The sequence below is a fragment of the Silurus aristotelis genome (genome assembly GCF_946808225.1).
Source record: "Silurus aristotelis genome assembly, chromosome: 25".
NCBI lineage: Eukaryota > Metazoa > Chordata > Actinopteri > Siluriformes > Siluridae > Silurus > Silurus aristotelis.
In genome coordinates this window covers 10992028-11019655 of record NC_139598.1, presented here as the reverse complement: position 1 = coordinate 11019655, position 27628 = coordinate 10992028, and the positions used below count along the sequence as shown (strand labels likewise).

General features: G+C 35.6%; 2 protein-coding genes across 2 annotated transcripts in view; both read left to right on the top strand.

The window, feature by feature from the left end:
* LOC310720115 (uncharacterized protein) overlaps positions 1-24593 on the top strand; it is a gene marked incomplete at its 3' end in the record, with an annotated part of 40458 nt that extends 15865 nt beyond the window's left edge. Inside the window, exons 4-14 of the mRNA XM_083530460.1 lie at positions 1073-1177; positions 1868-1954; positions 3946-4124; positions 6316-6390; positions 6770-6843; positions 8009-8126; positions 12379-12618; positions 17155-17418; positions 18389-18506; positions 23316-23389; positions 24564-24593. Of these exons, the coding sequence (XP_083386586.1) occupies positions 1073-1177; positions 1868-1954; positions 3946-4124; positions 6316-6390; positions 6770-6843; positions 8009-8126; positions 12379-12618; positions 17155-17418; positions 18389-18506; positions 23316-23389; positions 24564-24593 (1364 nt within the window). The remainder of the gene's footprint in view (positions 1-1072; positions 1178-1867; positions 1955-3945; positions 4125-6315; positions 6391-6769; positions 6844-8008; positions 8127-12378; positions 12619-17154; positions 17419-18388; positions 18507-23315; positions 23390-24563) is intronic.
* A 323-nt stretch (positions 24594-24916) lies between these two features.
* The window catches only part of LOC310719849 (uncharacterized protein), a 44574-nt gene continuing 41862 nt past the window's right edge, over positions 24917-27628 (top strand). Inside the window, exon 1 of the mRNA XM_083530017.1 lies at positions 24917-25029. The gene's annotated coding sequence lies outside the window, so the exon portion shown is untranslated. The remainder of the gene's footprint in view (positions 25030-27628) is intronic.

Below are 27628 nucleotides of genomic sequence, written 5' to 3'. Positions count from 1 at the left end.
CTGTAAATAATAGATAACATTTTACACACATACGGCACTGAGTGCAAAAAAAAATAAAAAATAAGGGTTTTTAGATGTCGTGTTACATTGCCAGTGTCTTTAATTAAGGTGTTCCATTTAACCAAATGGTGCCCATAGAAAACATTTAAGAATTGTATCAAATGTGGAAATCAAAATTACAATTTATGACATTTCCTTAAAGACAGCATTATGTAAACATCTTTAACATCTTACACAAAAATAATAACCCCAGAATTAACAAAGAAAACTTTTTTCTGTCCACAGAAAGTTATCTTTATGATACCGTAACAATGGCTATTCAGTAAACAAACAGCAAATAGTAACTCGTCTAAATATCGCAGTCGAACCCTATGAATTTAAGTAGTGTGGCTGGGTGTACTTGGTTAAGAGAATACTCCCTCCAGCTGCTGGATTCCCATTAACACAGCTTTGATGCTCATAGGTCACTGATTGCTAATAAAAATGTAATGGGACATGGATTTTGCTCTCTTGCTCTTACTTTGCTTACTCTTTGCCCACTTTCTCCCTTCTCTCTCTTCCTCTCAAGCTCTGGCCGATGACCCTTAGAGTTAGGATATTGTCTTTGAAATTATAGCCTCTTTGCTCTTACACGTTTCTCATTAGTTCGTTTGAACACAGGTAACATATGGCAGGTTGTGTTTAAGAGATTGCCTGGGCTGACCTTTTCCTAGCATGCTAATTAGGCCCCAGAGCAGCGGTGGACCCTGGTGGCATTCACTTCTGGGAAACAGAGGCTAAGAGAAGCCCTATCAGGCTGGCTGGTGTGGGCTTTTAAAAATTAACATCTTCGCTTCATATGCTTCTAATAATCACTAACCTCAACCAACCTGCCACCTATCAACCCCTTTTACACACACACACACACACACACACACACACACACACACACACACACACACACACACACACACCACATTTCTCTCTCACTCACACTCTCTCTTTCTCTCTCACTCACTCTCTCTTATTGTAGCTCTCACTCACTCACTTTTGCTCTCTTTTCTCTTTTGACGTCCATCTGTACTTTCCACAGGAACTGAAGGTGCTCGAAATTACTTTGACCCATGGGCGACAGTGGGGGCTGACCCGAGGCAGCGTGGGATGTCCATGGTTGGAGTGGGAGATGAGCTGGAATTAAGTATGCCATTTTTGCTTGTAATGGGCTGCCTCAGTTCATTAAAGCAGGGTGAGCAAGTTCACTCTTGGCCAGCCGCTGTACTTGGTGGAATGGTCTATGTAAATACTTTTTAACCAAAGACCAGCAAGATAGTCCAATGCAGTGGCCGTCATTGCTGAAGGTCACGTATCATTGGTTGCTTCCATTTTCAGTGCTTCACCATTTACTTTAACATACTCTAAATGACAGTGGGGAACCTCCTTGGTACAGTGATAGATCTCCCCCATTTGCCTATTAAAGACATGCTCTTGGGATTGAAGTAATATGCATGTTATAATGAAATCTGCCTATTAACAGAAAAGCCATTCTGACTGTATCTTTTTGGACACCACTTTTCTGTAATATCCTTGAATCCTACCAAACAGTATCACCTTTGACAATCTTGTTCCTTAGGTGGGTACAGTGTAATGTAAAATTCTGCACATATTTTCTTGCCTTAAAAAGCCTTACAGAACGACCTACATGTCTGTTACTATTAGCTTTGAGGTATAATGAATGAATGTAAATTAAGGTCAAGAATTAGTGTCACTTTGTTAGAAAATCGTTGCATAGTTTTCATTTTGGCTCTGCAGCACAGGTGATGTTGATTGATATGTGTGGCAATACAATGAAATTGTTATTCATTTATTCATATTTTACATTATGTGTCAGAATTCATGCATGAGGACGAAAAAGGTCTATATGAGAAAATATCTCGGATGCTGAATGAAGAAGCATCAACAGTCATAGATTTGCCTGGTAAGAAACATGCATTTAAATGTCTGAAATGTATTTAAATGTACACACATTTATATTGGTTAAAGAAAGAACAAATGCTTAACTTATGCCTGTAAAAAGAAGTAGAACTTTGGTGATTTCATTAACTATTTATTTAATCAGGCCTTGCTAATGCAGAACATTACTACACAGCACACACAAATTCATCTATATATGCACATGTTTTGAATGTGGGAAGCACTAGTCCATAGCTAATATTTATCCCAAGATAGTTATCCGTCATGTATACATAAAGAATTTAACTTTGATTTATTCTTCAGAACAAACGCATTGTGCTTAATGGACCTTTAGTTTCTCCCGTAAGCATGTCTGAATACAGTCAAAATGTGCAGTTCGCCACCTAAAGTAAACCAGTTGTGCACAAGTGACTTCTCCCAAGAGGGATTTCTTCAGGATTCCTTGCACACTGGACTATGTCTATTTGGCTAATGATGTTTTGCATGTTCATTAATGTGCTTGTAGCAGAGTGTGATAGTGAGGAAGAATCTGCAAAGCTCTCGGGGTGCTAAAGGACGAATGAGAAAATCTGGGAATGCACCAGTGGGAGGCAGGATTATGAGAACACACCAAGACGATTGTCTCAGGCCTTTTGGTAATGCTTTGAAGCCTGAATGGCTGGTTGGATGGATGGTAAAGGAAAAGAAGCAGTGATGAGCCTCCTCCTCCTCCTGTGGTGGAAGTGCGTTAATCCCACTATCCTCTTTACTAGTGTTTCATTGTAGAATTTCATGAACATTCTGGGACAATAGCTCATTGACTAATCTCACGGCTCCAGCAAAAATCCAAAACAAATGAATACAGTGTTAGCCGGCTAACGTTACATGTGTGAATTCTGACGGACCTAAACCCACTGCTGATCCTGCCAACGGATTACAACTGCTGTGCACCACCTCAACCAAATATGTTAGTGGCTTCCTACTAAATCAAAGACAGAAAACAGTCTGGCATATTTCCAAAGACTTGTCTTAACCTTCTTCCTGTTAATGGAGCAGGACTGTGAGTAGGAACAACAAAGACTGTGGGCAGTAGCAAAGCCTACTGCAAGAACGAATCCAGCATTTATACAACTGAGTTTTGTTTTGTAATGAATTTATGCAAGTTAGTTAAATGGCTATTCATACAATTTTTTAAATGTTTTATCTAAACATAAATTCTACTATATTATACTCTAGTGACTATCTTATAATTGTTACTTTGATATATTCAATATGTAATTTCATAAGGATTTTTTTCAGGCAATTGTATTATTTGATAGCTAGTTTTGGTCAGATCAATACACATATATAAATATATATATATATATATATATACACACACACACACACACACACACACACACACACACACACACACACACACACACACACACACACACACACACACACACACACAGTGCAACCGCTATACTCACGAGTAAGAAAAAAGGTTTTGACTCACTCATAAATGTTTTATTTACTACTTTAAATGAATAATACAATAATAAAATAGCTTTTCAAACACTTTTATGTAATTTATTAGTTCAAACTTTGTTTTGAAATGGTACTCCGAACTTTTGAGCCACTTGCGACTTCTCGCGAACTGACAGATTTTTTGAGGTCGCGAGTGTCAAGGTTGCGAGTATTGAGGTTCCACTGCATATCGAATATAGTGGATATTGTTAATCGAAATAGTCATTATATTGGATATAAGCATTCAGTACTATGTCAATGTAATTTAGCTAATATTAGATTTACCAAAAAAAACTATACAATTTGGCACCGCAAACATAACTCTTTTCAATTTTGCATTCTGCAGTAGATCATCATGGAGATCTCTTACAGACTCAGCTGTATGTTTGTGTATATTTTTATTTGGCATACATCAAATTTTCAATAGTTTCATTGTTTCACCTTCTATTCTATCTCTGCCCCCTCCCATCACCCCACCACTCCTCTCTTGCCCTCTCATTTTAGGCAGTTTTGAGGAAGAAAGACCAGAAGCTGTGGCTGCTAGAGTCCTGCAGGCTCAATGGAGAGATCAGTTAAGGGAGAAGTTGGAGAAGAGAGAAGAGCTTATCCCCCACTATGTGGAACAACTGAAAGAACATGTGCAGGATGACATGATCCCAGTGGGCAGGGCTGCAATGGAGCAGGTGAAAGTCTCTCTCTCTCTCTCTCTCTCTCTCTCTCTCTCTCTCTCTCTCTCTCTCTCTCTCTCTCTCGCTCTCTCTCGCTCTCTCTCGCTCTCTCTCGCTCTCGCTCTCTCTCTCTCTCTCGCTCTCTCTCTCTCTCTCTCTCTCTCTCTCTCTCTCTCTCTCTCACACACACACACACACACACACACACACACACACACACACACACACACACACACACACACACACACATGCATACTTACAGGTAAACACAGAGTCAATACTTATATACTGTGCAACCTCCCGTGTGCATATTACCATGCTTGAGTCAATGTGTCTTTAGCCCTTGACTGTGAAAGGGGTCCAACCGTTCACAAAATTCACAGTTCGGTACATACCTCGCTTTTTAAGTTAGCTCAGTTTGTTTTAATTAGGAGATAAGAAATGAAAAACATAAAAATGCTTGTTGTTTTTTTATTAACGCAGATTATTATTATTAACATTGGTGGACATCAACAGTTTTCATTTTTAAAACAATTTAAAAATAAAATGCCTGTTTATATAAACATATAATGCATTTATATAAAATGATATTTTATAATATTTTAGGAAAATAAATAGAGTAAATTTAACTAATTAAATAAACTTTTTCTTATATTGATTAAATTGAGTTATCAATTACATTTGCACACATTTAATTGATTAAATAAAATTAAATAAATAGCAAATTGTAATTAAATAGTTTAAATTTGTTAGACCCATTTGGTTAATTCAGATGTGTGTGTGTGTGTGTGTGTGTGTGTGTGTGTGTGTGTGTGTGTGTGTGTGTGTGTGTGTGTGTGTGTTATTTTACATTTAATATTTCATTTTCTAAAAATATGATCTCATTAACTGTTCTACTTATTTCAGCACACTTTTACACATTTTTTATGTCTTCATTCTTTTCATCCTTCATTCATTCAATTCCTTCATATGTGGAATTTTTAGGATTTTCTCCTGCAAAGAGAAATTCTTGAAGCTGGATATAAAACGCTAGCCACTTCCTGGATTCAAGTTTAATAATAATAATAATAATAATAATAATAATAATAATAATAATAATAATAATAATAATAATAATAATAGATTACAATTATACAAACTTGTTATTATTATTAAACAAACTTATATTAAAATCCTAATATAACTTTTAATTATGTTCCGCATGTAAAGGGATTGAGTTCGGTACACGTGTGCTGTTCCAAAAGCCCTGTACTGAAAAATCTTAGTATTAATATAAGTACCATTAAACCCCTAATATATACACAAAGAAATGTTTCAAATGTTTCACAGAAAAGACATTTTAATATATAAAATATTTTTTGATTTAAGCAAATTCAGGCAAATTTGTCATTTGTCAATCTTATATATTTAATTTATTTCTAGATATATTTCATAATCTTAAACTTGATATAGTCTTTTTCCAGTGCCAGATAATGTTGTTTACTTCAATTATTTTATCGATAATGAAGTAAAAATGTCTCTGAATAATTTATATTTATACAAAGATGTAAAATTGTATGATACAATGTATAATTGTATCAATTGTATATAATGAATATAATTTTTAAATAACAATAAAGTTGTTAGATCTAAAATGCACACATATGTTTTGTATCAAAATTCTGATGAGGAAAGACATAAATGCAAACACATTAGGTTTTTGTCTATATTCAATCTTGGCAGCTAAGCAAAATTCCATATTCCTTCATAAGCAAAAGTGTTGTGCAGTAGATAATTTCTGGTTAATTTGAAAAATCCTCCATGATGACACAATGAAGATGGCTCTTTTCTCATCTCTGTTTGTGGATAATCCTCCCTTGCATTGGTAAATGAAAGCTATGCCTTCTACAGTATAAAATAAGCACATCATGCTTCTTACATTGCATTGCAAGTTGCTTTATATTTAGGGTTTTAAGCACAGCTAAAGATTTTCTAGCAGTTTATTGAAGGCATGGTGTTGTCACAGAGTTACTATATTATTTACAAAAGGTTACATGTGTGCTTAGTAAATGCCATCCCTTGAAATTCATCAAATGAATTCTGCTGCATGTGTTCTGTCTGTATAGCAGTGGCTCACAAAAATCAGCAGAAGATTATTACTGTGATAGGACTAAATCTTGTATGCTGTTTGGCAGAACCTCAGTGAACGAATGCTTCTCTTTGACAGGATGAATGCACGGCAGAGGAGAAGGAGTGGGCGAGAAAACGGAGAGTGATGGCTGTCTTAAGGGGGAATACAAAGGTACTGATGTGGGTTCAGAAAAATGGAAAGACAGTAGTTCTGCCAAACGGGACACATTTCTATGCCCGTCTCTATTTCTCTGTAATTTAAAAAATAGGAAAATGTTATTAGATAAATAAACCTGAGATAACTTAACCTATCTATCTATCTATCTATCTATCTATCTATCTATCTATCTATCTATCTATCTATCTATCTATCTATCTATCTATCTATCTATCTATCTATCTATCTATCTATCTATCTATCTATCTATCTATCTATCGTATATGTACATATGTATTTTCAATGCCACTTATGTTTTACTATTATGCATTTATGTATTTGTTGTGTGACTGCAACATTTCTCTGTTTTTAATTACATTGTTCCTCCTGAAAGGAGTCATATTCCATTAGAGTCATGGAACAGGAGGAAGCTGCTCTGCAGGATCGACTTTATGCGGCTTTCCAGCGGTACACACATTTCTTTACATGCAAGTTTTCATCTGCTGTTACAAGAAATAATCATTAATCTATGTACGGAACGGCATTTACATTTTGTTGACAGTTTTTGTGACAATACGTAATATACTCCATTATATACTTCACAATGCATTGTCTATTCTGGTGCATTGTGGGTAAGTTGCCAGAGGCTAGAAAAATCTGTTTGTGTCACTGGATGCAAAAAGAGCATCAATTTTGTTCCATGCACATCACTCTTTCCCTTTCTCTCTATCCCCCTCACACACACAGCCCTGTGGGCATGAGTGTGTGTTTAAAGTTTTTAAGAATTGTTCAGCCCCATCTACACTGACATAATAAAATCAGGGGAATATGCGCTGCGTCGAAGCGGCTAAGCTGTGGGTGTTAGTTAGAAACTGAAGTTGGTAGCTAGCTGGAAAATGGAGTTTTGGTCCTTGACCTTATGCAAGCATCCTTGGCCCTGTAAGTTTTTCCTCATGTTATTGGTGGGCAGCAAACATACAGGAGAGACTCATCATGAATTAGCCCAAAGCTACTTTGCCCAGATTCAACCACAAATTGCTAGAGATTCAGCAGAAATACATGCCAGAAACAGTTTTTCCCATTTTACACAGTGGTTTCGTTTTAAACAATTTTTGTGTTTTGTCCTAAAATCTCTACATTGTAATCATTATCAAAATACTATAGTGTTTCTAGTGATGAAACATTTTTTTAGCCGACAGTGACAAAAGCAAAAATACAAAACGTTCCTGTTCTAGAGATGTTTGTAGTGTATTTGTTCAATTATGTGCTTTACAGCTTTTTTTCCCTAGATTTCCCAGAGACAGGTACTGTGGTATTGCTGTTCTGAGGAATTAAGAGGTTAGGTGAGGAGATGGAACAAAGGAGGATTTTATTGCTTTGGCCCCAATAAGACGAAGAGGCTGAATGTTGGAGAAAAAGAAAAAAAAAGAGGAACAGAAAGAGAGGGAAAGCGTTTGAAAATGTTAGGTCTATTGCAGGTTATTAGATTACATTTGGGGCAATGTGAGGGTGGCTAGTAACATGATTACTGGATGTGTTGTTTTGTCTATAATACTCAGGTGTGTGTGTGTGTGTGTGTGTGTGTGTGTGTGTGTGTGTGTGTGTGTGTGTGTGTGTGTGTGTGTAAGATCAGTTCAGAGAGACGTCTGCTGAATTCACTGCGTCAGCGTCAGGCTAAAGTCATTGCCCAGTATGGGGAATTCACTGAAATCAGTGAACCACTGGCCATTGGATCTGATTTTCCCTGGCAGGTAAACACACAAACACACACAGACACACACAGACACACACAGACACACACACACACACACACACACACACACACACACACACACACACAAACACACACACAATAAAAAAAAAAATAGTGAACTGTTATCAGTGTTTGGTTCACTATCTAAGTGTTTTCTCTTTATGTTGAACAGTATTCAACAGCAAATTTTTTGGAAGTATATTTTTAATACAGGTGATAACTCAATGTTTTAAATCTACAAATAAGATGTCCACTTGTCAGAATAGACAAACTGAATGTTACTTAATGTTGCACTAATAACACACTTTAAAAGTGTGATAATTTCACCCACAGATGCAGGATTCTTTATTATATTTTCAATACCTCATAGTCTACACACAACAATTATGAAATAATTAGTTGATGCAATGTTTCTGTGTACTGTGAATGTGTATACCTATGTGCAGTAAAATAAGTGTATTTATTTAATGTTTCATACCATGTGTTTTTAAGCATGGAGGCTGTAATGGTACAGTTGAAAATTCCGATCTATCCTTCCAGCTATACGTACACCTCCATCCATCCATCCATCTTTACACATACACATACAGTTTATGGATACATAGATACATATATTCATACATGCATCCATTTATTCAATTTAGTTTGATCATTGAATGAGAGTACGTTCTGAGGACTCTAATGGATCAGCTTGAAGGTCTGTGATAAATTTAGTTAAAGTGGAATCACAGCCATTTTTATCAATGTTTTTATATTTACTTATATTAATAAATTTTTTTGCATATGTGACTGAATATTTGACTTGAATTGGTTTAATCCAAACATCATCTTCAAAAAAACACTCACCTTCAATAGGTTATTTTAATTGAAAGTGAAAAGTAAAAAGCTCTATGTTTCTAATAATTAGCCAGAATATTATTGTACACATTTCTTGAGTGAGTTAAGTATTAGGTGATGGTCATAAATGTGTTCTGATGGGGTCAGTGTTATTTATTTTATTGTGAAAATATTTCCTGCCTGCTAAAGGGTTGAGAACCCCTCAGCTAGGTGCATTCATGCAGACTTACAGAAATGAGTGCATACAATAGTTATTAAGGAAGATGATTACACTTTGTTTTCTGTATTTGGAATGGAAGTAACTTTGGCAAACATTGGCTTTGAAATAATTATTTTCATTATATGGCCCCTAGTTTTGCTCCATTTGCTATAAGCAGCTATGTATAGATCTTAGTTTTGTCACTATTTCTATATGTCTTTAGACTGTTGATTATATATATATATATATATATATATATATATATATATATATATATATATATATATATATATATATATATATACATACATATATATATATATATATATATATATATATATATATATATATATATATATATATATATATATATATATATATATATATATATATATATATATATAAATAAAAAAAAAACATCACTACAGACTAATTTATTTACTGAGTAAAATAGTTTCTAACAAATTCCTTGGTGGTGTGTGTTTTTCAGAAGGTGGTGAGAATCAGAACGGAATGATGAAGGGACAAAATAATTTCAGCTTCATATAGCCATGTTACCAGTGCCATATTGCCAGCTTCATCTGCTGATTCTAGCTCTCCTCACTAATGATGTGTCCACATGTGGGCCTGTAAAAAAACATATAGGACACAAAATCTAACAGTCCATTTGTGTTAAACGCAGTATGATAAATGTCAGACATTCAGAAATGTGTTTTTTTTTTTTTAATGCTTTGCCATAGTATTGTTTTGGTATCTTTTATAGCAGTTATAAACTGGGTGTCGATGATAATGTTTTCAAGTGAGCATTTAAATAGAATTAGATGACAGATATTAAATTATAGAAAGATGAAAACAAAATATAGTATCATGATACATTTTTTTTTTTTGAGTGTATTTAACAGTCTGTGTGTGTCTGTTTGTGTGTGTGTGTGTGTGTGTGTGTGTGTGTGTGTGTGTGTGTGTGTGTGTGTGTGTGTGTGTGTGTGTGTGTGTGTGTGTGTTACAGTTTAAGATGTTGCTGTTCCATCTTGGTGCAAGCTTAGAGTTGTAATGATTTCTGTCTAGGCTATGGTTGAGAAAAAGAGAGAGAGAGAGAGAGAGAGAGAGAGAGAGAGAGAGAGAGAGAGATCCGGATTTGAGGAAGGCTGTAAATGGTGCGAGATTGTGGTATAATTCCTCACACTGGCATCTCTGCCCCCAAGTCACCATTCCATTATCTCCCAAATTGCTGTGTTTCAGAGAGATAAAGATTTTTTATGGCTTGCTGACTTGAAACAACCAGTGCAGCCTGAAAAGCAATGGCTAACCTGCCATGCATAGTAATTTCATTGGTAAACGACAAAATCTTTGTTTGCATGACATTTCCAAATTTACTGCAGCAGATGTATCTTAAATATAAAATGTCACATTTGGCATGCAAAACTATGAAAATATATTTTTGTGCAAAATTCATGGAGGCATTTAATTTAGAATGTGTTTAATAACTAAGCTCTGCCTGCATCAGTAATCCTGCCTTCGGGTTCCAAAAAGATTGTCATATTTATTCACCCCCTCCCCCCACATATGGAGCCAAAAATTCTAAGGGTACATGTTCATTGTTAATTAAGATTTACTAATTAAAATGAAAATAATTAACAAGAAAGCGTAATCTCAGAATATTAGTCTATACTTAGAGAGAAAAGAAGTTTTTGTGTATATTTAAAGTGTGTTTTTGTTATCTGTCAGTGTGTATGCCTGAAAAGAGGTTTCTACGAAAGATGTCCTATATGCCAAGAGAGAGAGAGAGAGAGAGAGAGAGAGAGAGAGAGAGAGAGATGGATCAAATAAAAAGAGCAAGAGAATGTAAAGAATCCTGATGTTTTTATCTCATCTGGAAAAGCTGTGTTATGGCACTTTGGGAAAACACTGTCAACGTATTCAAAACTGTCTCACTTCATTTAAGCCCCTTGAAAAGTGTTTGTATGCAGATATGATATATGATGATGTGGCTCCAAATACACCCATCCAGTATTATAAACAAAACAATCTAAAGGTATGAAGTGCTATTTAGACTTGTCTGCTTTAAATTTAACTCATATGGTGTCACAAGTTTGGCATTTAAAATGAGATACACAAAAGATTTCTTGAATGTTTGCTTTCTTGAATTGTATGCTTCCAAAAATTCTATACCAGAAATCACATTTACATTTTTTTTTTTTTTAAATATCACATTTAAAAATGGTTTAAAAAACAATTCCTACAGCTAGGTTTACAGATTATTTAGAATTGATATTATGAACATAAATTAAAAGTGATATGTACTAATAAATGAGATGTCAGGTTAAGTAGTGTTAGTGGGTTAAAATAAAATGAACTCTTACCCGCAAATGTTTTGTGGACACCAATAAAGGTTCATAAGGTTTATACACAAATATCTGTTTGGAGCACTCAGTGTTCAGCAATTCTAAAACTATTGGAATCGGGAATCGAGCTTTGAATAACATTTCAGATAATATTTTTTATTGTTCATGAATCATTTGAATGAATTTTCATTAATTTGTAGGATTTTATCAGCTACTAAAAAAGCATAGTCAACACGTATTTTCTTCCTATCTGCTACAGGCAGCTAAATATTCATCATAAGATACAAATTTCTCCAGACTATAAAATATGCTGAGTGTGTGTGTGTGCATGTGCAAGACGGAAGAAGGGATTCCAAGTCTGATTCTTGTCTGCGTGAAACACCAGTCATTTTCCTGAATCCAGACAAGACGTATGCTACAGGTCAGCACAGTCCTGGCTTTCGGACAGGAATCGCCCACCAGTCTGTATATTTGTGTTTTCCTTCCCACATCTACTCCACAGAGGCCTAAACCCCTCCCTCAAAGAAACTTATATTTAACTGCCGCCCACTTAAAGTAATCCCTTACTATCAATGTACCTCTTTTTCCCCTCTGTGCCTTCAAAATATTGCTTACTGACTGCAACCTCCGAATAGCAGTACTGTGATGTTCCTGGAAGTGTAGTGGCTTTATTGTTACAAAATAATCCAGCTGTATTAATCATAACACTGTATTTTCAAGGCCCATGAGAAAGTAGAGTGTTTGTAAGATAAAAATAAATCAATCTCATGGAGTTGCTGGTCGCTATACCAGACTCTTTCAGAATATACCACACATGTGCTTTTGTCTTTACATTGTTTTTCTATATGTGTCTTTCTTCTGTTTTTGTGTAGGTGGAGTGGACACGAACTCCACAGCAAATGGAGGTGTGTGTGGTGTGTTTACGGGCTGTGAGGGAGAAACTCAGCAGGGGGATGTACAGCGTGTGTGTGTCCCTGCACAGTGGGTTGGGTGGCCCAGCACTGCACTGGTCCCGCCTGAAAGAGCAGCAGTGGATGAGAGTCACAAAGGCCATTGAACATAGAGGCAGAGTCTGTGATATGGAGCTACTTATTAACCAGAACCTCCATGTGGTGAGAAAAAAATCAGTAAACCCAGTTTTTGTGAAGGGTCTACAAAAATCACAGGAAAAAAGCTATGACTTGACAATGAACTATTTTAACTAATTCCAAGTTTTACACTTAATACATGAATACTTAGTATTTGTTACATGAATAAAAATATCTGCTCTAAATACTCTAAAAACTCTTGAACCCTACTGTTTAATAAAAATATGTTAGATGAAGAGGAGAATATGTGGTAAAAGGGACATGATTAATCTTGTTTCATCAGTTATGAAATGATTACTCCACCTCTGGCAGTGGGCTATTGTTTTGGATGGCCTAAAATCTGACCATCTGGTGGCAATCAGCTCTCAAGTTTAAGCTTGCTTCTCTAAACACTTAATACTCCTTTGACACCTCCTGCTATATGTTATCTTCCAAAGCCTATTAAATATGTTCTGAATTGTGAAGCTGTATATTTAGTGTTCATTTCTATGCATAGTGATGCTGAAGATGGGAGTAAGTTCAGTAAGAACTCGACTAATTTAAAAAGAGCAGAGAGAATAAAAGAGAGCTAAACAATCCAGGTATAGCTGTAATGAAAATCCTAATGCATATTTTGTGTCAGGAAAATGACAATGATACAGAATTTTATCAGAAATCCTTAAAAATAATAAAACAAATAGCTTTTCCTATGAGTTCCTCTTAAGCCAACCAACATTTGGATATTTTAAGGAAATAGTATTTTTTATGATGAAAAAAGAGCTTGTTATCAAACTTATAAATGCTATTTTAAGACTATTTTATTATAAATTCTAATGATATAATATAGCAGACTGATACTAAAATAAAAACTTGTACAATTAATAACAGCTTTTTATTCAGGGCTTTAATTAAAAAATAAAAGCAAACATATTCCCAACTTTAAAAAACTATAAATCCTGATAAGTCACAAAGAAATCCTATACAGGGGAAAAACTCATCTGTAATGCAATGATATCTCTCTCTCTCCCTCTATTTGTGTGTTTGGCTAAAATGCCCATACTGGCACTCAAATTCTTCCTTTTTTTGTTAAATCTTTCTTTTCCTAGCTGTGTATTTCTCATAATCGTGATGGGTCACAATGTAAAAACACACTTCCATTATTGAGTGTTGACATTCTCAGGTCTTGTTTGCTTTGACATTTGTATTTAGGCCTTTTACATTTTTACTGAACTACTACATTTCTACATTTCAATCTTTAACTCTTTTCCTTAGCCAAAAATGTCCATGATCTTCAGCTATTTGCATTCATTACATCAGTCACAAAACCAAACTTCTATCCCTGATCATCTTCAGACTACTCACCTCTTCATGAACCAAACTGTAAACAACCCTGACAAGCTTAAAGACTGTGATGATTTCAAAGCCTTTGCTTTCTACCTGTTTGTCTCCATGTTTTGACCTTTGTATGAGCATTGTTATCCCATTTGCCTTGTCTAGTTTAAATCAGCTTGCCAATTGCCTGACCTTTAGTATATCCCTTGTTTTAAATGCTACCTGGCCATTCTGTTTGTTTGCCTACGTTAAGGCAATAACGCAAATTCTTTTTAATTGCACAAATTTAATTAAGCCTTTATTAATGCGTGCATTTCTGTTTGATAATTTTTTATTTAAAAAATATAAATAAATAAATAAATAAATATATAGAAGTGGCAAAATTAATAAGTTCGATGCAGCAGACATTTATTCATGACTTCCTTTCTTTACTTATATATAATAACAACAAAATAAATCTTTACTGATGTGCCAAGTCTCAAATCAAGCACCAACATCCTCCATGAAGAAAACATCCGGCAATTAAAAACGTCCGTGTGGAAACATAGCAAAAATTCCGTTTGGTTGATTTACATAAACATTCCGTTTGGTTGATTTACCTGATGATTTACATAAACATAATTACTTAAAAATTACATTTAAAAAACATAATTACTTCAAAACATTTGCAATAATATTTTGTTTTCATGCTCTATGTTGTTTGCTTTCATTAATATTAAACATCCATATTTGTCCACGCCCATGTTGATTAGAGTATTAAAAACTTGAAAAGCATTCATTTAAGGAACATTAAAAAACAGATAAAAGATGTGCGATTAAGTTGCGATTAATCACTAGTTTACTCATGACAATCATGCGATTAATTGCGATTGAATATTTGAATCAATTGACGTATATATTGTGGGTGTAATGGTACACGTATTCATACTGAAATGTTTCTGTATAGGGTTTTCAGTTTGGTACACATGTGTACCGAATGCAAAACTTTTTATGTGTCGAACACAAGGAGCGTCCATCAGGAGCATATTAAGTGGCCCTTTTTTATTATTATTAAACTTAAAAACAAACTTACACAACAAAAAGCAGGGCTGTAAAAAAAATTAAATAAAAAAAAAAAGAAACAAGTTAGCAGCGTGTCACTGTGGCTGTTCAATTCGTACCGGAAATAATATTGTTTTTGCATTAAAAGCATTTTTTTTTTGTTTTAAAACGCTTCAAGAATTTCTCTTAAAAGGAGAAAATCCTGACAATTCAACATATTGAGGGAGTGAATGAATGAAGGGTGGAAGGAATGAATGGCATTTGTTAAAGTAGGCTTTAACAAACAGTTTAGTAGAACATATCTTTAAAAAATTAAACATTAAATGTAAAACGCACACTTACATACACATCTGTATTACCCAAATAGGGTCTAACAAATGTTAACAGTTTAATTAAATTTTCAATTTATTTAATTTTATTTAGTCAATAAAATTTTTGTATAGTGCTTTTTTCAATGGAAATTGTCCCATAACAGCTTCACACAGAGGTAATAAAGTTTTATAAAAGAATGTGTAAGTTTGTAGTAGACCGTTGATATTAATTACAGTCTGAAACAGTCCTCAAAGTTCAGCATGAGTTGCTTAGCATTTTAAATAACAAATTTACAAATTAATGGGGGAGTGGTGGCTCCATCGGTTAAGGCGCTGGGTTGCCGATCGGAAGGTCTGGGGTTCAAGCCCCGGTATCGCCAAGCTGCCACTCTTGGGCCCTTGAGCAAGGCCCTTAACCCTCTATGCTCCGGGGGTCCCTTACGAGGGAAATATCAAGGTCTGTGACGTCGGAGTGACGTGGGGCCGCCTTCCCGTGGGCTCACCACCTGCAGGAGGGACCGTAAGGGACGGTGCTGTAAGGATTGGGCAGCAGTCGAAGGCGGGGGCCTGCTTAGACTGCTGCCCCCGCGACCCGAATTACGGATAAGCGGGTGAAAATGAATGAATTTACAAATTAACTTTGTGGCAATTTAATTGATTACTCAGCTTAATTAATATAATAAAAAGGTATATTACATTAATTAGATTTATTACATTTTATTTTTATAAAATATTATAAAATATATTTAAAATATTATTAAATGAAACAGGCATTTTATTTCAAATTGTTTTAAAAATGTAAACTGTTAATGTCCACAAATGTTAATAAAAAAAAATTTGCATTAATAAAAAATGACCAGGAATTTTATGTTTTGCATTTCATTCTTCTAACCGTACTGAAATTGAACCAAGCAGTGAATTTTGTGTACCGTTACACACACACATATGTTTTAAATGAAAAGGGTTTATTTTATTGGTCACATCTAAAGCTGAGAACAAGTGTTTTTTTCTATTTTATTTTATTATTTCCTCTCCATTTCTCTCTTTTCCCCCTTTATTTTGCTTGATATTTATATTATATGAAATCTGTTTGTTTCTCAATATGTAAAATGCAGAAGATTATTAAACAATTTTCAGGCTTTAGTCAGATAATCATTACCATTTCTCAGGTGTGATGTAGATGCAGTGAGGAGAAATAACATGATGGATGGGATAAGATAAGTCTCCTCCATTTCCCATTCCGAATAATAGTAGGTTAAAATATTCCCCGGCATGATTGATCAAGTGCTCAGACTGTGTCTGTCACTCCATTTTTAATACTGCGATACAGGCCTGTCTCACACGTTTGCAGTAAATAGGAATCCATGTGTGTTATGTGCATGAAGCCCGAGCATGGCTGTCAACTGATGTATATTTCACACAAGATACAATAAATCATGGGTAAATCCTTTGGAATTTCCTTTTTAACATGTAGTCTGGTATGTGCATTTGTTTACTAAACATGGCCTGACAACATTATGATTATGTGGAATGAATTCTTGTGATCTCTATACCTTGGCTTTTCTCCCTAACCCAGAAAGCAGGATTAAAATAAAACTGTGCAGTCTTTCTAACCACTTATTTCCGATCAATTTTTGTCACATTTTGAAAACTATCAACATTCTCAACCTTATAATAATTTTTCAGAGCATTTAATAGTTGTTTTCTATATATATATTTTTTTTATATTATATATATTATATATCTATATTATTTTATTTTATGACAGAGATTTACTGGAATAATAGAAACTATTAAGGAACATTTTAAGGTAAGATTGAAGACTTTTGGGCTGAGGGTTACGCTGTGTCTTTTGCAGCACATGATACAAATTGCTGCTTCTGTTTCTCTGTCTCAGGTCCTGCCTGCATCATGTGACCTCTTGCCCTCCACTGTGCTGATGTTCAGGATTCTGAGCATGCCCAGTAAGCAATGTGCTGTGAGTGCAGTGGTGGCCTGGGGGGCATTCCCTGTGTGTGACTGCTCTCTAACCCTTATCCAAGGTAGATTTCGCACTCCACTGCTTCGGGGTTGTCCCAGCTCAGCGATAGACCAGTTCAGTAAAATAGAGCAGCTGCTCTCTGCTGACTTGGACAACTGGCTCTGCAACCTTTACTTCCAGGTACTAATTCTAAACAGCAGTGAACAGAAGATAAAACCTGGGCAATATATATTACATAGTCATTATAGGAATAACTGAGTAATAGGGCAATATTTTCCACAATAAAGGACTATTCTTCTAGCCAGTTATATCAGACTATTAAATCATCTTAGTATTCATTTTTTTTTTTTTTTTATGTTTAATTTATTTTATATTTTACATTATTAAATACTATTATTAAGTCTAGGACCTAGTGCCTGCTCAGGCAATTCATATTATGTTTAACACTCTGAATGGTTTATCCTAAAACAGTACAATTTATTGAAGAAAAAAATAGGAACACAAATACTGAATATTTATTTTTAAATACAGATAGAATTTACCATATTGTGGATAATTTCTCAAAATATTTTTAGCTAATTTATTATTTTGTGTAAACTTTTATTATTCTGATTTATTATAAAAACATTCCACTCACTTATGTAAAATACAATCATTATTTTACTATTTAATTTAGATCATTATTAAAAGTATTTGAATTTGTATATCTATGAGAGTTCATGATAGCAAACTATAAGAATTGTGTTTGTGATGGCCCTTAGGAGGAAATAGAAAATTAGAGCTAGTTGGGAGCAAACCACACCTTTACTAAACCTATCTGGACACAATTAACCATTGATCCGGTTACACAACATCTTTATTTAAATATAAGTTGGAGCAATGGCCATTCCTACATAAGGTTTTTTCTGTAGCTATACATCACTACTAAATAATTGATTTATATCAACTAAGCACTATTTAAAGGTAATGGAAGTGAAGTTACTGTGACAAATTAGGCAATACAACAGCCAAAAATATAATAATAGTTTAACTAAACAGATAATATTATATAGATGGTGTTGTATAATGTAACAACAAACTGTATAACAGTTATTTTCATTCTATTCTCAATAGGTTTTAAATTTACAGTGATAAAAGTGTGTCTCTGTAGGTGAGGAAAATTCAGCAAAGAGATCAAGATGTTTGCAAATGCAATGCAAATGAAGTCACCATTGAGGAGCCTCCTCCTGATATATCTACTTCTACCTGCTCCTTGACCTCGCTAGCAGGTAAATCCCGTTCCCTCTGCTAAGAAGTGTCAGCAAATACCTATAAACACACACACACACACACACACACCGACACACCGACACACACACACACACACACACACACACACACACACACACACACACACACACACACACACACACACACACACACACACACACACACACAGTGGACAGAGTGACAGAGTGACAGGTGCCAGGCTGGATGTGATGTGGTGTCATGCAGAGAAAATAATGATGTTCCTGTATAATGTCTCCTCCTGAGAAAAGGCTACAAAATAAATTCTATAAGAACTAATTCATTCCCATCTTACACTGATGTCATGTTGATATTTTGAGTGTGTGAAGGTTGATGCAGGTTGATTATGAAACAACAAATAAGTATATAGCATTAAGTTCAAAGATTTGTTCTGCAAATCTTAAGCTGCACACAGATATTGTCTAAAGCACCAGTAAATACTGAGAAAATCAAAGAAAATCAGACAAGACTGATTCATGTGTCACATTCAAAAGCACATTGCTGGGTTACAGAATAAATTATTTTGCCCTGTTGAACAAGAGATATATTTATTATTTAACATGCTTTATTAAATGAAGTTATTGAATTGAAAAGTTCTGAGCTAGCAATTACATTGACTAGATAAGTTTTGTATATTCAGTTGGTGCAGAAGCTGTGTGAGAAAGAGGACAGAGGAAAAATTGGATGTGATATAGATTATGATAAAGCAGCACATTTAGCTCACCTATCTCCTCCCACACTCGCAAAACAAAAAGCTGCATGAAAACCCTTGCCACCTCTGTGAGGTTACATCATCAAACAAATCAAACAGGCTTGTCTGGTATTGATCTAGCAGGGAGGAAGGTTGCCTAGCTAATAATAAGTTTTTTCTTTTTACCCCTGATCTTTATTTAAAAGATTGGAATATGAAAAAAGATTCAGGCTTGTGTTGCTTTAAACATTGCACAGACTTTTTAATTACAAATGAGTTGTGACAGGTCTGCTGGGTAGCAAACTGTCCCATTTTAAGTGTGATGCCGGCTGACAGCTTAGTGCTGATCTCTGAGCGCTGAAACATGTGGAAGAAATTGGTCTTTTACATTTCACAGCTTGTCACTTCCTCTCCGCCACAAACTTTGACCTCCCACCCTGCTCCTAACACCCCTCTGGTGGGGGGAGAGTGTCAACCCTCCCTTCCTCTCTGCACCCAGTCTTTATTCTTCAGAGATTTATGTTCTGCATTATGTTACACACAAGATAGAAAGAAAGAAAAGTACAGTACAGAGCAGAAAGGAAAAGTGAGTGGAAAAGGAGGACCAGGTGCTATACGAACAAGGAAGGGTGTCCAGGTAAAGAGAACTCTAGGGTCACTTGAATGGTGGATCAAAGGATGGCTCTCATGGGACATCAGAGTGTTGCTTGGGTAAATGGAACTGACATTAGTGGATGATTTGCATATGGATCGGTTCAGGTTGCGTTGCCTTTAGATGGAGATGGAGAAAAATCTTATCAAGCCCGTGAGCGCAGAGTGAACTGGCAGCCCCAATCTACTCCCCAAAGACAATCCTATTCACAACAGAAGTCCGTCAGCTTTTACACTGTTTGTATTTTCAACATTCTTTCCAGGTTGTTGTAATATTATGTATTGATTACCAAAATGCTTTAGTACATACAAAGCTTCTGTTTTGCATTAATTACATTTAATTCAGTTGTATTTGTATATTATTTTAGATACATAAATAGTGGTTAATTCATACTTTTAGCCACCATTTTAACTCCACAAACAATTTTTGGTTAAAATACATTGGCATGTGAAGGAACAAAATCTAAAGTAACTTTCACATGGAAGAATTTAAGCAATATTGTAATTATTATGCATGTCTGAAAGATATGAACTGGCTGCAGGCGATATGGGATACTCTGACATTAGAAGAAGGATTCAGTTACACTGAATCATTTGGTTAAATCCAAATGAGTATTTAAATTGTTCTGCCTACCTTCAGTATTTTTTTATGTGCATTAATTGAGCTGGTGAAACCAGCTTTTTTGGACTAGTTGATACTACTGAGACCTTAAACCACATGGCAATATATATAATTTTTGCTATTTTATCTTGCATTGATGGACCACCTTTAACAGTTAGAAATAAATAAACTTTGTTTGGTTAGCTCTAAAGCTATTTATGTAATGTATGTAATTTTATGTAAAGGCATAGTTTCATGAATACTAGAACACAGAGAGAGAAAGATAAACCTGCAGAGCAGAAAAAACGTAGTGTCTTTGTGATTGAAGGTTGCGTAAACTTACATTTGGAAGCAAATTTTCAACTGTCTTAGATTTAATTTCACAATAAAATACATCTCTGAAGTTGAAGTATATTATTTCATGTTAGATATATAACAAATAACAAACTCAAACTCAAAAACTCAAAACACAAAATCAAACATTAATACATAATTATTACCAAGATTCTACAAATAGTTTAATCCAATTACAGACTTAAAAATGTTAGTTCTGCACTAACAAAGGTCACTTATCCGGCTTTATTTGTAAAAAAAAGACCACTGCTCTCGGGAAATCAGCAATTCCTTGACCTTCGATTTGCTCCAAATCCTGAAACAAGGAAAGGGGCAATTTAGAGCCTAGGCAAGTGATGAGGTCTCAGTCGTCTCTTCCTACCTCTTCCTACCTTCCTAGCAGCCTGAGGCCTTACGCACCAAACGCACACAAAGAGCAGTGAGAAAGCTGTGGATAACAAGGAACCATTGTCGGCCCCAGGAGACCTAGGGTTGTGACTGCACTGCTCCAAGTTCATGGACGTAACCTATAGCTGTCAGCACTGTGCTAATTCTTGTGAAACAGCATGTAAGCATCAGGCAGAAGTAAACGTAATTAAAGGCAAAACTGTAGCACTGGGTGAAGACACAGCTGACAGGGGTTATAGTCTCTGACAGAACACAGAGGTGTAGGCCAGGCTTTGATTCTGTTGGCTGTAAGGAGGATGGACTGATGGACAGAAGCAGGAATGAAAGAAACTGCTAATTATTTTGCTACATACACCTCTGTCTCCGGGCCTTTCTTTTACACAGCATGCATTTTGTAGTAGGTTTATTTGCAAGTTATATGTGTGAGTTATATTAGACTTATAATAATACAGTATAATGTACAGGTGACTGTGTTATCAGAGCTAATTAACACTAGGTTATTTTCATAAGGAATGAACTGGTAGAAACCTTTATGTAAATAGTAATGAAATGTAGTAAAAATGTAAGGAAGTAAAAATGTAAGGAAACATTTCAAAATTTACTATATGCTGTTGGATGGTAAAATTTAAGCTTGCAAAAGTTATATTTTTATAAATTCGCCCAGGCAAAGAGACACATTGCTAACCTCGGCATATACCAAATTTATTTATTCTTTTTTCTGTTGACAACAGTGGAAGCATTTTCTGCATGCATTTTGTATGTCATCAATGTGATAGCACAGGTATGACAGTCAAATCCTACAAAAGCAAAAATTATTATGAAATCACTATAAATCCAATAAACACATTATTTCCTTGCCTTAAAGATTGGACAGACTTAACACTATTACCTTGTAACTGTAGGCAGCTTGAGTGTTTACCAGCAGTGGTAATTAAAAACTACATCTGGGCTCAAATTCAATCAGATCTGTCAGTTTCCAAAATGGGAAGGAAGATGTGTCTGCTCCCCTGCGAGGCTGAGAACGACTGCTATTAAACCCCTTTTAGCCTTCAGAACCTTTTCTGAAATGTAGCCTATGTTTAAAAGTTATTATTACTGATATATTTAATCCTGCAGCAAGAGAAAAATTATATCATCTGGGAAGTTTCCATATTTATTATATAGATGGGACAGGAAGAGAGGCAAAGAGGGGGAAAAAAAGCAATGAAAAAAAGTTTCTTATGGTGAAATTTTTTACATGTATCAAGCTAAGGTTTACTTAATTGGAACCTCCAGGCAATGCAGGAACCCTTTTTTAAATTCTGTGAATGTTAATATGCTAAATAATGCAAAGCTCCTGCACTTCCAAGCATGAGACACACATCTGGCAGCTTACCATTTAAATTACACACGCAAAAAAGAAAAAAGAGGAAAGGGGAAGAGAGGGAGAGAAAGAAAGAGAGAGAGAGAGAGAGAGAGAGCGAGAGAGAGAGAGAGAGAGAGAGAGAGAGAGAGAGAGAGAGAGAGAGAGAGAGAGAGAGAGAGAGAGAGAACATTTCAAAAGTAATTTTCCAAAGGAAAAAAGAATGGTGATATGTATTACAACTAAATTCAATTTCTTTTCAGATTTTTCATCATGTCTAATTGCGTGCATTGGAGCGATGGTGGGAAAAAAAGTAGATGTGTGTATGTTTGTGTGTGCATGTGTGTGTGAGAGAGAGAGATAGAGAGAGAGCGAGCGAGGCAGGAAAGTTTCATCACACTTTATCTTGCCTCACTGTCTTTGTTGTCTGTATGAAGTCTCTAGACAGTATTGTGCAGCACATTTACCTGCATCTTGCTGAAGTTACATCAGTTAGAACACAGCTACAGGGAGAAATATAAGCTTTCTACTTAATCTTTTTTCTTATGTGAACATGTTTTTTTGCACTATTGTGTGATAGTGAGATGTTGATTTTCAGCATGTTTAAATAACATGTTATTTTATTAAGCACTAAAAAGAAATGAAAGAAATACAGATGCCATACTTTTCAAACGTCAGTGATCAACTAATTTCTAACAAAATCCTGAATTCTTCACAGGGCAAGACTCCTGATCTTGTCTTTAATCGATTTCTATTTATGGCAGGTAAGAGTCCTGTTGGAATTCTGCCCGTCTTACAGCCAGCAACAGAGAAAGCTAAAGGTGGAACACAAACCAAGGTGCGTCTTTCTAATAAGCACCCAGCATCCATAATGCACCTTAATGCTTCTCTCTCATATCTGACATTTGTCAAAATACATTTCCACACATGCAGATACTAGCAGGTTAGACGGTGATGTAAACACTACATTGTTCAAAGCAGGCCGCTATGTGCTTGACAAGCCAAAACAGCACCATTTCTGTGAGCTCAGCATTGACAGACTCTCTGAACTCATGCGTCTTCTGCCCTGCACAGATCTTAAACTAAATAAATCAAAGTGCTTGCACTGCCTGACCTGCTTTTGAAGTGATAATTGCAGAATGACATTTTCCTGCTGACCTGCTGCTGATGCCTCATTCACCACAGGCAGGCACTGTCTTTCCCCCTCATGCTAATGATATTGGGGTAATGACGTTGGAATGTTTTTTTCACCAACAGAGAATATTTTAAAATTGTGAATTTGAATGATTACATTTTAAGTATCAACTGATTTCCACTTCCTAGTAGTAAAGCTCCTAAGATATATTAAGGTATATTCAGGCTTTATATTTAATACATTGAAATATTAAAATTTTTCCTTTTTTTTTTTTTTTTTATGAAAATGAATCTTATCATAATTAGCTGCATTCTCTCTCTCTCTCTCTCTCTCTCTCTCTCTCTCTCTCTCTCTCTCTCGCTCTCTCTCTCTCTCTCGCTCTATCTCTCGCTCTCTCACTCTCACACACACACACACACACACACACACACACACACACACACACTCTCACTCTCACTCTCTTTTGTTCACTTTTTTCTGCCCTGCTTTTCTGCTCAGGGCTGCAGTTGTTTTCAGATTCACTCAAATGTCAGCTAGTTTCAGCCAGTTGTCTAATGATGAAGTGAGTTGATCTCAAACCTGCCCGAACCTGGAGGCCATGGGATCAGCTTCTCGCCCCTGGTCCTGCACTGCTGCCTAATTAAAATGTATTTTCACCTTGTTCCTGAGGCAGGACAGAAATCACATTAGAACATTTTTTAAATATTAAATGAAACATTTTTGTATTCAATTGCATGAAATAAAATGTCAGGTTTATATAGTCCCACACAGCACACATTAGTAAACCTATATGATTGCTGCTGTGTTCTTAATCCATGAATACCACAAATAAATTGTGTGAGTCTCATTGGCATTAAGTTGTGTGTTGTCTCTTAAGCCCAGCCAGAGGCACAACACTTTCAACTAGATAACAGAACACTTTTAAACACTATCTACTGTTAGGAAGTTGGTGAATAATAATTATGAATTAAGTTAGAAGTAGGAGTTGCTCTATGTATCATAAACTTTAAGAAAAACTCATGTCTCACTTTTTAATATAAAAAAAAAAACTACTGCTTTTTTCCCTGCTTTTCCGTCTTTATCTGTTTCTCACTTAAGTATTGATTAGATGTGTGTGATTTGAATGTCATTTGGTCCTTGTGTGTGTGTGTGTGTGTGTGTGTGTGTGTGTGTGTGTGTGTGTGTGTGTGTGTGTGTGTGTGTGTGTGTGTGTCTATGTGTTAAATTGGCAAAAAGAACCAGCCATTCAGCAAGATAACCAGCCGAAGTGGCTGTGACCGAGAGAGAGAGGTACGGGCGAGTATCATCATAGAAGAACTTCGTCACTTCTCCTTCTCCCTACAGTGAGTGTGTCTGTGTGTTTTTGTGTTTCTGTGTGAGTGTGTGTGTTTCTGTGTGTCTGTGTGAGTGTGTGTGTTTCTGTGTGTCTGTGTGAGTGTGTGTGTTTGTGTGTGTGTGTGTGTGTGTGTGTGTGTGTGTGTGTGTGTGTGTGTGTGAAAGAGAGAGAGAGAGAGAGAGAGAGAGAGAGAGAGAGAGAGAGAGAGAGAGAGAAAGAAAGAAAGATAGATAGATAGATAGAAAGAGTAAGAGAGAGTATATTTTGAGGCAGTTTTCTTGCCCTCCAGTAATAAGAGTAATAGCTAGATATAGAATGTCTCGAACAGAAGCGTTAATGCTGTTAGCATATTTTTAAGCTCCAGTCTGTTATTTTGCACCTTCTGAATACTGCGAGTGCACATATCTGCATGCAGTTACCTGCTCAAGTTCATTTCATTCCTTTAGTACAATGATGTGAATGTTTCTTTTCTGTCAGTGCCAGTGTTTGTTTTTTATTGAAGAAACCTGGGTAATACTGATACTGACAACACATAAAACCTCCCAGTGTGGATAATTGCTTTTTCTCTGGTGATGCAGAGTGCAGAAGAAGGCTTCCTGGATAAATGTTTTCTCCTTTTTATTGTGTCTCTCAGCATTTGATATTAATGAGAAAACAGAAACGGAAACTCACCAAGACATGTCACATAACCAAACAAATCTCATAAATGGCCCTGGTCAAATTGCCTTTTGTGAAACTGCTTTCTACATTTTCCGTAAAAAAAAAAAGAAATGTGTGGAAAAGGTTTGCCAATGATTAGTCCATGGGGTTAAAATGGAGAGAATATTTATATTCATTTTGAATTATACTATAGTCAAACATTATGCATTTATTTGAAAGGAAAAAAGGAGGGCGTTTTTTCCCAAGGATTTGAAACTTTCCTAATTTCAGAGGATCAGTAATTTGTTGCTGCTGGACTGAAATTAAAGCATGATGAGAGACTCTACAGTTGTAGCTCTTGAAAGTAAATAAAATGATTAGAGGTGCAGGCCACACATACAGGCAAATACAGGAAGGCAAATGCAGCACGGAAACACGCTCACGGCTCTGCCTGTCTTCTCAAACTAACTACTAAAAGAAAGTAAGAATGAGAAAGTGTCAGGGAGGAAAGGTTTTGCTGAATTTAACTTCGATATTCTGATGACTGAGGCATATTACTGCCATCTAGAGAATCACAGGAGACCCCACAGTGAATGAGCAATACCTCTACATGCTGTTTATTAAGTTTCAAGAATGTGCACAAATGTGACAAATATATTCACTTATGGTATTGTATTTAGGTTTTTTTCTGTTTGTTATCAATTTAATTTAATATGCATGATTATAAGTATTTGGATACACAAATTAAACATAAACATATGACTGACAAATTCATAATTTTAAATACATAGTTTAGCAGTGTGAACAATGTACAGTTTTTGTAAAATGGCATCATTTTATTCCAAGTAATATCTTTATAAATAGCCGAGTAAGAAAATTAGTTAAGGCTAAAAAAATATATATTGTATTTATAAAGTGCAAAAATCCATGTTATTTCAATTCTCGATCTCCACCCGCATAAAAAACTCATCCCAAACCTGTGCTTAACACCATGCAGCAGTTAGTGCAAGCTCCTGGCATTCTCTTAAAAGACATTGAACACTGCCTATTGCTCCAAGAGAGGATCGCATGAATACTGCTTTATATTTCAAGTTTATCTATACGGGGCAGAGGCGGTTCTTTCTCTTTCTCACTCTCTCCAGCTTTGAGCTTCATTATCCTCCTCCTCATTTTTATCCCCGCTCAGATTTACATATCAAAAAGTGAGCTGTTGTTTGCTAACCTCATATGCGACTTTCCTAAAACATCCATGCTGGGCTAATATCCGTAAACCATAAATTACAATTTCAAAGAACAAACACAAAGCACTGAAGTGCAAGTATTGACATCGAATTCAATGAAGAGAGAAATGAAAAGACTGCTTGAAAAAAGAGGGAAAAAACATGGCAGGAATGATGTTACGGGCCACGCCGGTACAGTTGATATCTGTTTGAAGAGAACATGAAAGCCACATTATGACCCTTACACCTTACTGGGTGTGTTGTGTATTGTATGTGTGTGTGTGTGTGTGTGTGTGTGTGTGTGTGTGTGTGTGTGTGTGTGTGTGTGTGTGTGTGTGTGTGTGTGTATGTAACTATGTGAGAGAGAAAAAGAGAGCGAGAGAGAGAGCGAGAGAGAGAGAGAGAGAGAGAGAGAGAGAAAGGGGGGGAGAGATTTAGCTACCATCTCCACAATAACTGAAGGAATTATAGCAAGCAGTTGTTTCTTAAGCCACGTGGAATTCCAGTACATTTACTAGTCCCTTTTTTATTTTATTTTATTTTTTCCAGCTGGTGTTTCATTTCCCCCAAATATCTGTTAACAAAAACGAGTTCATTTTTGTACCACTGTTAAGAACTGAGAGAGGCAGGTTGTGTTGTATCTGCAGGCGTTGTTTGTATTTAAGTTGCCTTTTATACGGTGTGAGAGTTTGCTTATAAGATGAAAACACTTCTCGTTTTATACATAAGTAACTGTCAGAAATGTTT